At 51.7% G+C, this 14,010-nt stretch overlaps 1 protein-coding gene and 1 pseudogene across 1 annotated transcript in view; both read right to left on the bottom strand.

The window, feature by feature from the left end:
* Positions 1-7,393: 7,393 nt before the first annotated feature.
* On the bottom strand, positions 7,394-7,628 carry LOC129147802 (cyclin-dependent kinases regulatory subunit 2-like; annotated as a pseudogene).
* A 5,890-nt stretch (positions 7,629-13,518) lies between these two features.
* The window catches only part of CEP89 (centrosomal protein 89), a 63,373-nt gene continuing 62,881 nt past the window's right edge, over positions 13,519-14,010 (bottom strand). Inside the window, exon 19 of the mRNA XM_028143022.2 lies at positions 13,519-13,874. Within this exon, the coding sequence (XP_027998823.2) occupies positions 13,634-13,874 (241 nt within the window). The 3' untranslated portion in view covers positions 13,519-13,633. The remainder of the gene's footprint in view (positions 13,875-14,010) is intronic.

Below are 14,010 nucleotides of genomic sequence, written 5' to 3'. Positions count from 1 at the left end.
TTACTGGTAAATATGGGTCTACTGAGTAGAACCACACTCAAGGAAGGAACATTTTTCTCAGAATTACCTCCCACATGAAGGCACCTCGCACGTAACAGATCCACCATGTAGGTGTCTTTCACTGAAGGATGGAGGCACGGAAAACGTGCCGAGGAGAACGGGCTCCAGGCTCCACCTGTGGATGGTCCTGCCTGTCCCCTTTCTGTAAACCAACCCCTCCCAGTCCGTGGTGAGGACCGCGGCGAGCCTGCCCGCCACCATCGGCCTTACCTTCTCGACTCTGCAGAGCCCGTGAGGAGTGCCTGTGTCTGCACGGCCGTGCCCCGGGAATGGCCATGTCTTGTGGCCAGGAGTGGAGGAAGCCAGAAGGTACAGAGGTCAACAGAGGTAATAATTAAACACTTTTTTTTTCTTAAAGAAATGAAGTTTGGATGGTATTCTAACACCACACCGAAAGGGGGGAGAGCCAGGCAAGCCAGTTTCTGTCCAGAAATGTTTTTGTTTTGTTCATTTGTGTCTAGATCAACTTTCCCCCTCTACTAGCTTCCCCCCCGATCAGCGACATCCCGTAAGAAGAAATCTCTCTAAAGACGGGAACCGGAGGAAATAGACTTTGGAGCCAACTCTTTTATTACTTAATAGGCTGTATTTACAACTCCAGTCAGGCAGCACGGAGCTGGTAACTCACCTGTCAGGGCAGATGTCACTCACCCAGGGGCCTTGGTCTGACCAGGCTGGTGGGAGGGTGGCGAGTCCTTCCCACTCATGTTTGCCAGGGCCTGGGTTTTGGCCCCGCCTGGACCGCTAAGGGAGTTGGGCACCTGCAGACTCAGCAGTGCGGCTTCCTACGGGCCCCACCTGCACCCGCACCTGCACCCGCACCTGCACCCGCACCTGCACCCGCTCGCTGGTTCAGTTTGATGGTGACGCAGTTAAAGTGGCCCGTGATCACCACTGCAGAGTGGAAGAGGGACACAAGACGTCATCAGCTTCACCCTCTCACTTACCTAATGGGGAAACTGAGGCCCTGAGAGGGACAGAAGCACGTTGAGGCCACAGGGCTCTGGCCCCCGCCCAGAGGTCTGGCTCTCTCAGGGGGCCGAGGTGCTGCAGCGGTGCCTCCAGCTGGGGGCAGACCCACCCCTTCCCAGGTGGCAGCTCGAATCCCTGATCTCGGATAAGACCTTCCTGTGGGCTGGGGAGAGCCCAGGCTGGAGCATTGTCGCTGTTATCACAGCCCCCTCCAGGCGGCTTTGCATCGGGGTAAATTTAACAGCATTCCAGATATCCGGATGAGACCAAAGGTCACGGGACAGAGCTAAGTGGGTCACCGGGGATCGTTAGGGGACATTTTGGGACAGGCTGACCAGAGAGAAGGGCAGATTTCTCATGGTTGTCTCTTAAAGCCACCCGGAGGATGTGGGGACGCTTCTGTCCCAGAGTCAGGGACCTGATGTAGAAGTTTGCTGCCTGCCCCCTTGTGAGGCCACACCTGCTTGTCGGGGTGCCCACCACTCTGCCCACCAAGGCCGGAGCCCCCCCAGCAGAGTGCTCATTCCTGGGCACCCCCCTCGCCGGGAGCACAAAGGCCAGAGGCCAGAGGCCAGGGTGGGACCTTTCAATCCCAGACAGGACCTGCCGAAGGCTTGCTGGAGGCCCTGCCGGAGTGTTTGCTAGCACTGCACTCAACCAGCCCTCGGTAATTCCAACCCTGCAGAGTGTCCCTGCGTCCAGGTGACCTCCAGAGGCTGATATTCTCACAGCAACCAAGAGAGGGGGCAGGGTGTGGTGGTGGTAGAAAGCACCCACCCCCCCGCCAGACACGTGACTTCAGGGTCACTTAGCCTCTCTCCACGCATCAAGCTCTGAATGTGTACCATGGGACACACCCTCCTGGACCAGTGAGGATCCAGGGGCTGTTCACTTCCAGCCCTCGGTTAGCGCAGAGGCTCCCCTGTCTTCCTGGACCTCTGCCAAGGCCTGAGTTTGGGACATCTGGGGTGACGATCCTTTGTTGAGGGTCAGAAGTATATTTCAGTTAATTTTTGGTCCATTGTGAGCATTTCTTTTCTTTTCTTTTTAGAATGTATTTTTTATTAATTTCAGAGAGGAAGAGAGAGGGAGAGAGAGATAATGTTGTAATGTACCCCTCGAATCGCACAAAGACGCCTCAATCAAGAAGTCGAATTAAGGAGTCAGCTACCAGGGGGTATTCTAGCACTCCAAATCTCGAAGCCCTGAGTGAGAGCAGTAGCCAGCTTATAAAGGCAAAAAAACACATCCTGCTAGACATTGGAATGTGGAATTATCTTGCAAAAGCAGTTTTATAGAAGCAAAATTGAGCAAAGTTAATAATCTCTAAAGGTTATCTATAGTTTCAGTTCCTGGAGCCACTGAGTCATCGGAAAGTGTTCCCGGAGCCACAGTCAAGTAAGGCAATTTTGTGGTTCTGGTCCTCAGGCACAGGAGAATAACCTTTGTGATGTGGGCTGGCAACAGACTGGGGTGGTTTATGTGAGCTTCCAGGTCTCAAACTGGAAACTGAGGTAACTAGCCTATTGTTTAAGCAAGCAGGTGTGCACAGAAGCCAGAATAGCAGGGTTAACATTCAAACAGCAGTTTTTACCTGGGATGAATGTTACTATGCTTCATTGCTTCAATAGAAACATCGATGATGAGAGGGAATTGTTGATCAATCAGCTGCCTCCTGCACGCCCCACACTGGGGATTGAGCCTGCAACCCGGGCATGTGCCCCGACTAGGAATCGAACAGTGACCTCATAGTTCATAGGTCGAGGGTCAACCAATGAGCCACACCAGCTGGGCAGCATTTCTTTTCTTAAAGCTGTTCTTTCTTTTTGTTTTGTTGTTGTTATTTTTCCTTAGCAGAGTGAATGTTCAACCAATTAATATGTCTTCCCTCCACCCCTGAAAAAGAATCTGGATTTGTTTTAAAAACACATCCCTCCCTCCCCCCCAGATTCTTCTTCAAAATCTTTGGCTCATTTTGTGTCTCATTCTTTTACCACCTGGCTGATATTTTACCTCACTGCAATAGATTTCCTCTTACAGCTAATTTCCTGGGGATCTTCATGTTATTTCTTCCATAATTTCTACTGTTTACATTCCTGCTAAAGCTCTTGACCTTCACTTTCAAATTGTGCTTTTTCCAATTGCAAAGGTGCTTGCTGTTTGAAGACATGAACACCACCTGCATTTTATTTTGTCATCGTTTCTTTGGTGCATATTTGGGTCCCTTCTCCTGTGATGGTTTTAATTTTATTTATTTAAAAAAGTATTTTATTGGTCTCAGAGAGGAAGGGAGAAGGAGAGACAGAAACATCAATGACGAGATCGGATCATTGATCAGCTGCCTCCTGCACGCCCCACACTGGGGATCGAGCCCGCAACCCGGGCACGTGCCCTGACCGGGAATCAAACCTTGACCCCCTGGTTCATAGGTCGATGCTCAACCACCGAGGCATGCTGGCCGGGCTCCTGTGATGGTTTTAAAGCTGTGTCTCCACAGCCTCCTGGCATCGCCCTCTCGGATTCATCTTCCTCCGCGACAGAGGCAGGGCCTTACACATCTGCTGGATCGTCCTCTACGACTGAAAATCTGTCCCAGCTCTGCTTCTGAGTTGTCAAACTTTCTTCTGTCCCTGAGTTCACTGGTTCCTAGATCCCTTCCTGCTGGTGCTGGCAGTAGTTCAGAGCTCCTGGGGGGTGGGGGGGGGGGGGCAGAAGACCAGGGAGCAGGTGATCACCTACCTACCTGAATTCCAACCAGAAGAACTCGTGGAGTCAGGGGAGTAAGCAAAGTCTCTCAGGGTCAAGGACTTACAGTCCAACCACAAAACAATCCACAAGGAAAGTACAACTGAAAACTCTTATCTGGGAAACAATCTACATCTAAATATACCTGGGGACTCCTGGAATAGTGCAATACTACCTTCGAACTTTGTCCACGTATTTTTGTGATATAATCGGCATATCTTCATTTCAAGGTGCAAGACATGATTTAATATTTGTATACATTGCAAAATGATCACCACAGTGTTAGGGGCAGAAATGAAATATGAGGGACTAGCTATAGTTATCAGAAGTATTAATCATGCCCTGTTAACTGTGATGGTTCTGTTCTGATTAAAGAGAGCCTGTTCTGACCTGGCTGGGAGTTGTACGCCCCACACTTGGGAGTTAACCTTGGAATGCCGTCCGTTCTCCTTATCTGAGAACTGCCTATCATCACGGAAAGATTAACAACCTTGTTGCCAAAACAATGGAGTCCCAGACCCGCCCACCCTTTGCTACCTCCAGCCCACATCGCCGTAACCTGTAACCATTATACCTGGCCTACTTTCCACCATGTACTCCTACTTTCCCATGTACTCTTTGTCCTTCTACCCAATATAAGCAGCTGGCTTATGGGGGTGCGGATGGGGGTGGGGTAGAGCAGACTTTCATGGATGACCTGCTACTCTCCATACTGCTGGAATAAACGCTCATACTCGATTCAACACTGTCTCTGTTTAATTGGCTCAAGTAGTGACAGGCAGCCTGGATGCATTTGTTATGTGGTTTCAACAATAAGTCCACTTAACATCTGTCAACTCAATACTTAGAAAATTATTTTGTAATGAGAACTTTTAACATCTACTCTCTCAGTAACTCTCAAATATACAGCACAGTATTATTAACTATACTCACCGTGCTGTACATTGCATCCCCAAGACTTATCCTATCTAATAAAAGAGTAATATGCAAATTGACCATCACTCCAACACACAAGATGGCCACCCCCAAGTGGACACAAGATGGCCGCCACAAGATGGCCGGCAGGGGAGGGCAGTTGTGGGCAATCAGGCCAGCAAGGGAGGGCAGTTGGGGGGGGCGGCCCAGGCCTGCAGGGGAGGGCAGTTGGGGGCAATCAGGCCTGCAGGAGAGGGCAATTAGGGGCAATCAGGCTGGCAAGGGAGGGTAGTTAGGGGTTACCGGGCCAGCAGGGGAGGGCAGTTGAGGGTGACCAGGCTGGCAGGGGAGGACAGTTAGGGGTGACCAGGCCTGCAGGGGAGAGCAGTTAGGGGCAATCAGGCCGGCAGGGGAGCAGTTAGGCTTTGATCAGACTGGCAGGGGAGTGGTTAGGGGCAGGTAGAATCGGTTAGGGGCAATCAGGCAGGCAGGCAGGCAGGCAGGCAGGCAAGCGGTTGGGAGCCAGCAGTCCTGGATTGTGAGAGGGATGTCCGAATGCCTGTTTAGGCCCAATCTCAGTGGGCAACAGGCAAAACTGGTGCCAGACCTCATCCCCAAGGTGGCCTTTCCTCCCCTGGCATATCACTGCTCATGAGGTTTAGACACCCTCCCCTGGTTACAGATTACAGGTGAGGTGGGCTGGAGGTTGCAAAGCCTAATAAAATATAATAAAAGCCTAATATGCTAAGTGTCCGGTCATCCAGTTGTCCATACAATCAATCAAAGCATAATATGCTAATGATATGCTAAGGCCACTCAACCACTCACTATGACATGCACTGACCACCAGGGGACAGACAGTCAACCAGTTGACCGTTGCTATGATGTTCCCTGACCACCAGGGGTCAGATGCTCTGACCAGTAGGTTAGCTTGCTGCTGGGGTCCAGCCGATCAGAACAGAGTGAGATGGGCTGGACATGCCCTGGAGCCCTCCTGCAGTCCAGTCCCTCCCCAGCTGGCCAATATCCTGCGGCCCCGATCATGCACCGGTGGGGTCCCTCAGCCTGGCTTGCACCCTCTCGCAATCTAGGCTGAGAGACACCCCCCTGAGTGCACAAATTCTGTGCACTGGGCCTCTAGTCCTATATAATAAAAGGCTAATATGCAAATCAACCAAATGGCAGAACTGGTCGCTATGACATACACTGACCACCAGGGAGCAGACGCTCAATGCAGGAGCTGCTCCCTGGTGGTGCGGACCTACAGGGGGAGTGCCACTCAGCCAGAAGGCGGGCTCATGGCTGGCAAGTGTAGTGGTGTTGGCGGGAGCCTCTCCCACCTTTGTGGCAGCGCTAAGGCTGTCCAACTGCCAGATTAGGCCCATTCCACATGGGAGCAGGCCTAAGCCAGCACTCAGAGGGCTCCCAGACTGCGAGAAGGCACAGGCCAGGCTGAGGGACCCCCCCCCCCCGAGTGCACAAATTTCATGCACCAGGCCTCTACCTAGTATCCTATCTAATAAAGAGGGAATATGCTAATTGACCATCATGCCCTCACAAAGATGGTGGCTCCCTGGTTACACCTCTGAGGGTCTGGATTACCTCTGGCATTTCAAAGGAGTAACTAGATCAGTGCCACAAAAAAATTAAAAATATGCAATACCTGCCTACTTAGTTAGGGGCACTGACCTCTTTTCCCTTAGTCAAATAAAAAAATGACAGCAGCCAGTGGTGTGGCTCAGTGGTTGAGCATACACCTACAAACCAGGAGGTCACGGTTCATTCCTGGTCAGGGCACATGCCCAGGTTGCAGGCTCGATCCCCCAGTGTGTGGTGTGCAGGAAACAGTCAATCGATGATTCTCATCATTGGTGATTCTATCTCTTTCTCCCTTCTTCTCTGAAATCAATAAAACTATATATTTTTTAAAAATTACAGCAGCCAACACAATAACCATCTGGTGTGAATGAATCAAAATTATACCTATTTTTTTGTGAGATCGGCAAAACTACATTTTTTGGTGTACTGCAGAATTGCCATACTTAGTTTATGTGTGCCATGATATGGAAAATGTTGAAAATTACTGACCTAGATGCAGAAGGACAATGGACAGAGCTTACTTAAGGCGAAGCTAAACCTTTTATAGGCATGGGTCATGACCACCCACCATGACCTGCCCAGTTAGGAATTTATCAGGCCAGGTTGACAGTGTCCAACCACTGAGCTCCCAAGACGCTGATGATGGAATTCAAAATTGTGGCCACCTCCGGGCAGGCAGCGGCTGGAAGGACACGAGGACACTGACCATGCCCTGTGTCTGGATTAGGGAGGTTATGTCGGCGAACATGTTACAGACTTCAGAGTTGGACATTTGACTATATCAAGTAGGCTTCAGTAAAGCATTGTTTTTATTATTTTTTTAATACAACATACAAACTTTACCAAACAAAAGTAATAGGTAAAAGTCAAACAGGTACGTATATTTAAGAGAAAAAGTAACTAGAAGAAATTTTACCTTAAGCACCCTGCAGTAACCTACTTGTAGTTGCATTTAGTGGAGCTCTGTTGCTGTGAAGAATACAGCTCATGCACAGGTATGGATGAATGATTTGTACATTTTTCAAGTGTTCACTGAAGACTACCTTAAATACACATATACATCAAATTAGAAAAAGATTTAATTGACGATCCCCAGATACCTTCATTTTTGTTGATCTTCTGGAAGAGGTCGTCTAAAGGGAAGCATACGTGGTTCTGGCTCGTGAATCATGTAATGAACCCAGCCAAGACTCTGCTGGACACCAAGTCTCCTCCACGCCTCTGCTGACATCAGATGGGTTTGGGGACGTGTTTGGAAAGTTCTCTGGGTAACATGACATGCCGGTACCCGTAGTGCTCGTCCAAGTATTTGAGTAGTAGATCTGCTTGTGGGCCATCCTGCAGCAGAGGAGTGGGCACAGCGAACCAAGCGTCCACGTCACCGAGGAAATGACTCGACTGCCCTAAAGCACTGTTTCTAAAAAGGTGTTGGGTATTTCCACTCGTTCCCCTGGGCGGAGAGCCCGCCCCTAGGACTCCTCCGGCTCTTTCCCATCCTGCCACACGGCGCCCCCAGGCGGTGTGCGGAGCCTGCAGGTTTGATCTCCTGCTCCTGAACCCCGAGGGTCCCTCACACGTGACCCCTCTCCAAAGACAGACGGGACTGATGGGCATTTTCAGAACAAAGACCCAGAGTCATGTAACACCCTTCACACACGTGAGGGCCTCCAAAGGTAAAACCTGCTCCCTTGACAGTAAGTAATGACAGTAAGTATGACAGAGTTCAGGAGTAGGAAGGCCCAGGGCCACAATAAAAATTAAATTTAAAAATGAAATAAAATTGTCTACTTCTGTGCAGTTTTATAAAGAAGCCTCCTCTGAGGGGACTTGGCGCTGTGGCCTCATGGCTGGGGGGCAGAGGACAGGGTGTCTTCTTCCCGGGCACGTGCCGGCCAGTGCAGTCGGGGCGAGGCGCCAGCCCATCATCCCTGGGTTGGTGCCTTTGCGCACAAACCACACGGACACACAGGGAGGCCCCGCGGAGATCTGTCCTCTGACGGTGAGCGGCCCATTCTGGCTGTCATGAGATGGTCATACGTTTATTACCCTTTCTCTGGGTTTGTTTTTTATTTTATTTTTAATGTTTTTATTTTTATTGATTTCAGAGAGGGAGAAGGAGAGACAGAGATAGAAACATCAATGACGAGAGAGAATCATTGATCGGCTGCCTCCTGCACGCCCCCTACTGGGGATGGGGCCCACAACCCAGGCATGTGCCCTTGACCGGAATCAAACCCAGGACCCTGCAGTCCGCAGGCCGATGCTCTGTCCACTGAGCCAAACCAGCCAGGGCTCTCTGAGTGTATAGAACACTTCCTAGGGAAATTACTTGTGTGTGCCCCTTGCCCCGTGGTGGGAGGAAAGGCCAGGACTGAAGCTCCCAGGGCTGTGAAGGGAACTACAGATGCTGAGTCGCAGGCAGGTCCAGCCAAGGGGAGTGCGGGGCGAGGAGAGGCGGGGCGAGGGCCTGGCATTTAAGGAGAGGGCAGAGCCAGAGATGGCTGTGCGGAGACTAGAGGTGCTTGGGCAGCGGCAGGCTGGAGCAGAGCAGAGTGCCGGGGCTGGGCTCTCCACGGAGGGCGGAATGTGGGTCCAGAAGAGGTTTCCTGTGCAGGTGCGGGTGCAGGACACCTGAGAAGCCCCTGTAGAGACCGAGAAGGTGCCTGTGACCCAGACTTCAGGTCTAGGAGTTGGTGAGTGTTCTCCTGCCCGGAGGTGACCCTCCCACCGAGCCCAGTTGCTGAGGAGTCAGGGAGGTGACAGCCACCCAACCATCTCAGGACTGAGGGGGACCAGTGGGTCCATGCCGGACAGGCCACAGACCCTGGCTGGTGGGACCAGGGTTGGGAGCCTTCGAGGCCTGGGGAGCTATCCTCCCTCTCTCTCTCTCCCCTCCCTCTTCCTCTCTCGCCGCTGGGCCCTGGTATGGACTCACCTCAGGGTCCAGGCTTTTAAATCTCTGGGACCCACCTATTTCTCTCCCTGCCTCCGGGCCGTTTCTGCTGGTTGCACGTTGAAAACTCTGCATCCATCCTGGGCATCACAGGGCCAGTGCTGAGCAGGCGCAGATGGCTGGCTGAGGCAGGGACAAGCGAGAGAGGCCTGCCGGGCAGGCTCTGCCTCCCTCCCCTCCGAGAGAATTTGCAGCAGTCCTTCGCCTAAACATCCTTAATCTACTTGAAGCTGCTCTTCCTGGCAGAGCGCCTTTTCTTTTATTCCCCCTTCCTTCCTATACATTTTTATTGATTTTGGAGAGGGAGAGGGAGAGAGAGATACAAACATCAATGAGAAGAAACATCAGATGAGAGAGAATCATTGATCAGCTCCCTCCTGCACGCCCCCTACTGGGGATCGACCCCGCAACCCAGGCATGTGCCCTTGACTGGATTTGAACCCGGGACTTTTCTGTCCGCATGCCGGCGCTCTATCCACTGAGCCAAACGGGCTGGGCATGGCCGAGCGTTTTCCGTGGCTCTTAGCACCTCGGCGCACTGATTCACAGCCTCCCAACCAGCGGCGCCTCTTCCTCGCGCCGGCCTCCCCCTGCCCAGTGCGCGCCCCCAGCGCCCCCACCGAGGACGTCTTGCTGTTCAGCAGACCCCCAGGTGGGAGCACGCACACCAGAAGGTCACGTCTCCTCTCCTCCTCTGCGAGCCCCAGTCCACAGTGGCCCTATCCACAGTGAGAAATGTCCCCCCACTTTCCCGGGCGGACAGGAGACGGGGTGGGAGGGCAGTCGGGGCCGCAGACCCCGAGGAGTGGGCGGAGTCTCCTGCGGAACCTCCAGCGGCCCAGGCCCTGCAGGTCCCAACCCCAGAGGAGACAAGGGGGTGGGGGTGGGGGTGGGGGTGGGGGTGGGGGTGGGGGTGGGGGTGAGATGGGGCTGGGTCACAGTCCCGCTCGGCCCCCCGCATCCTGGAGCAGGGCGGCTGGCCCGGGGCTGGCAGGTTTATTCCAGGGCCCCCAGCCTACATGGAAAGCCCGACAGAGGCCAGGATGAAAACAGAGACCCCCTCCCCATGCCCCCAGAATTTGGGCAGCTGGGGTTACTGGTACAATCCAGGGCTTGATGGAAGGCTGAGGGGGAGTACATGGACACGCTTTTTGCTAAGAATAGTGGACGTAATTCCAGAAGAAATAGCTACAAGAGGGCAAACTGGCAGCCTCTGAGCAGGGCAATTCCAGGGGCGGGGTCTCGCTGCCTGTTCTGACTGTGGCCCGGGTTAGTCACACCCTTGCCGGAGGCCCTCCTCTCGCTCACGTACCTGTCTGTCCGCGGCGGCCTTGCGCCGTCTGGGCACTTGTACTGGAGAGAAGCACGCAGCTGGGCTGAGCAGGGGGAGGCGGGGGAGGGGGGCAGTCCTGCGTGCCCCCAGGGAAGCCCTCCGGTGGGCCTCACACCTTTGTAGTCGTCTCCCCTCCCCGCTACCTGATGGGCGGCTGGATGGGGATGAAGAACACGGCCTTCATCTATTTACCTTCTGCATCCGCAATCTGGAAGCACCCACCCTCCTGGGAGCACAGCGAGGGGCCCCTGTCCCAGTTCAGGCTTGCCCCAGGGTCCACTCTCCTGTCTTTGCTGGAGTCCTGGTCCTGCCCTCTCCCACTATGCTCGTTCATTTTCATTCATAAACACGAATCTCCTACAGTCTCCCCAACCCCACAGAACCCTCAGTGCCGGCCCCCTTCCCAACGCCAGACAGCAACACTTCAAAATTTGTCTTCAATTTGGTCTCATGTCTCATTTACTTTTTCAATAATTTACTGGAATTTTTATTATGCTAATTTTGACTCATTCTCCCCTCCCCCACAGTTGATTTTTGGGAGAGAAAGAAACATCAATGTGAGAGAGAAACATTGACCAGCTGCCCCCCCCTCCACCAGACCCCTGCACACACCCCAACTGAGGATCGAACCTGCAACCTGGGTATGTGCCCTGACTGGGAATCGAACCCACCACCCTTTGGTGCACAGGACTACACTTCAACTGAGCCACACCAGCCAGGACTGACTCATTCTTTTAAACATACAAAAGAGATCATCCAGTGTCTATGTAGGTCTTAAAAACAATAAATGCAATGTACTGACCACTGAGCGCAGGGAGCAGGCCCCTCCCATGCCTCCTGAGTGAGGAGCTGCATTTCCAATTTGCGATCACCTTGCTTTTCCATGTAGTTTTACCAAACACATATTGCTTCGTTTTGCAGTTTTGAACATTACATGATTGGAATCACACTGCAATTCTGTTGAGATTCGCTGTGTTGGTACAAGCCAAGAATGTTTCCTGTTGATGTGTGTGTACTTCATTCTACATATGCTATCCATCCTCCTGCCCCAAGGAAATTTTAGGGGCTCCATTTTCTGGCTGCTATGAACATGCTACTCTGGCCATGCCTGTGTATTTTTTCCCTTGGTGCTCACACGAACAAACTTCTCTAGAACATATACATACATACAAACATACAAGAGTGGAATTGCTGGGGCAATGGCTACTTACATTCTCAATCTCACCATTTAATGACGCTGTTTCCCAAACTTGCTAAGCGGGCATTGTCAGACATGGTTACATTTCTGACAGGTTCAGTGCTGTGGCATTGTGGCTCCCGTGTTTGCCCGTGCCGCTCTGTCAGCTGTTGGTATTGCTCCCGCTCATGGCTTGCCCTTCCACTGGGTGAAGAGTTCTTTATTTAATGTAGTTAAATGTAAGACTCTTTCCCTCTGTGGTTACAGCTTTTTGCATCTTGTTTAAGAAATCCTCCCCCGCCCTAGATGGTTTGGCTTGGTGGATAGAGTGTCAGCCTTTGGACTAAAGGGTCCCAGGTTCAATTCCAGTCAAGGGCACATGCCTGGGTTGTGGGTCCAATCCTCAATGGGGAGCGTGCAGGAGACAGCCAATCGATGATTCTTTCTTATCATTGATGTTTCTACCTCTCTCCCCCTCTCCTTTCTTCTCCGAAGTCAATAAAAATATATTTAAAAAATAAAAGAAATCCTTCCCTGACCAAAAGTTATGAATTATCTTCTAGAAACTTAGTATTGTTTTCCACTAAGGAAAAAAGATGATTTATTTAAAATATGGTGTTGGAGGAGAGCTCTGTGGATACGTTGGCCCACCAGAAAGATGAACAAGTGGGTCTAGAGCTAATTAAGCTGGAAACATTGCTGGAGGCAAAAATGACAAAACACGAAGCTGTCCTACGTCCGGCACATCACGAGAAGGCAGGGTTCCTTGGAAAAGACAAAAATACTGGGAGAAACAGGAGGCAGCAGGGAAAGAGGAAGACCAAATATGAGACGGACTGACTCAGAGAAGCCTCCACACGCATGCGTCTGCAGGGCTGAGCAGGGCTGCTGACAGGACACTGGGCGTCACTCACTCACAGGGCTGCCAGAGTCGGAGCTGACTCAATGGCACACAATACACACACGTACGTCATTTAAACACTCCTAGTGGCCACGTTTTTCAAAAAGTAGAAAAAACAAAAACAGATGAAATCAATTCGAATAATTTATATGCTATCTCAACATATAAGTCACTGAATAAATAGATACAAAATGCTATCTCAACATATAAGCAACATAAAAATTACTGAAATATTTTACATTCTTTTTTTCATAGTAAGTCTTCAAAATCTGGTATATATTTGATGCTTATAGTACATTTAAATGTGGGTGCTATTTTCATCAGAAATACTTAATGCTTAGCTTTCATAAAATTTACCGTAGAAAAGTGAGGCACAGAGTGGAGCAGAGCCACAGCCCCCGCCGTCCGTCTTGGTGGTGGCAGTGGGCAGAGACCCCGCCTTGGTGCTTAAAGTAGGGCTCTCAGAGGGGGAGGGGACTATGTGACCCTAGAAGTACCTTCCCGGGAGGAGAGAGAAAGGCTTAGGGAAAGGGTGCAACACGTTTTGCACAACTTCCCTGCAGAGTACCAGCACCTTGATTTCTACCGAACAACAAAATGCCACCCAGAGCCGAGGCACAGAGACCATCGCTGCTGCTCCCCCGGACAACAGACGGACCTGACACACAGCACGCGAGCTGGTCCCGCCGGCCATTCCCCCGGTGCTTTCTAGGAGCCAGGGGCCGGGCCAGCTCCCGAGGCCCGTTACCTGAACAGTGGGTCTCACGAGCCATTCTCAGTGGCAGTGTGGCAAGAGGACACGCACTGGCTAACATACAGTGTAGCAGCACATTATTAAAGCAAAGCAAAATGTAAAACATGAATTAAGCTTCTGAAACAGTTTATTTCTTCCTGGCCCTGAGAAGGAAAAACACTGCAGTGTTAGGTGGGAGTCTGCCCTTCCCTGTTCTGGCAAGGCAGACTTTTCGGGCCCAGGTCCTAGCCCAGGGGCTCCTGCAGACCCTGGCGGGGGGAGGGAGGCGGCTTCATGTCACAGTAGCTGAGGCTGCCGTCATCCAGCACGTCGCCCTGAGCGAGGCCGTCGAGGCGGGGATCCTCGGAGGCTCTGGTGCTGGTCCACACGCCTCTCCTCTCCAGTGTCGCTCGGAGAAGTTCTCGGATTCTTTGGTTTTCCTTGGAGGTTGACTCCCAAACAACTTCCAGCTCACCTTCCACTGCTCTGAGAAATCACCAAAACAGGAAAAGTTTAAAACCGCACCATTAAAAAAGACTTGGAGAGCCTTATGAATCCTAAGGTAGCAAGCACTCGAATGGAAGTTGGCTTACACCAGAGCACAGAGCCCACTGGGCTCAGG

The sequence above is a fragment of the Eptesicus fuscus genome, chromosome 21, assembly GCF_027574615.1.
Source record: "Eptesicus fuscus isolate TK198812 chromosome 21, DD_ASM_mEF_20220401, whole genome shotgun sequence".
NCBI classification, from domain to species: domain Eukaryota; kingdom Metazoa; phylum Chordata; class Mammalia; order Chiroptera; family Vespertilionidae; genus Eptesicus; species Eptesicus fuscus.
The sequence above is the reverse complement of the archived record's forward strand: the minus strand, read 5'-3'. Positions and strand labels throughout refer to the sequence as shown.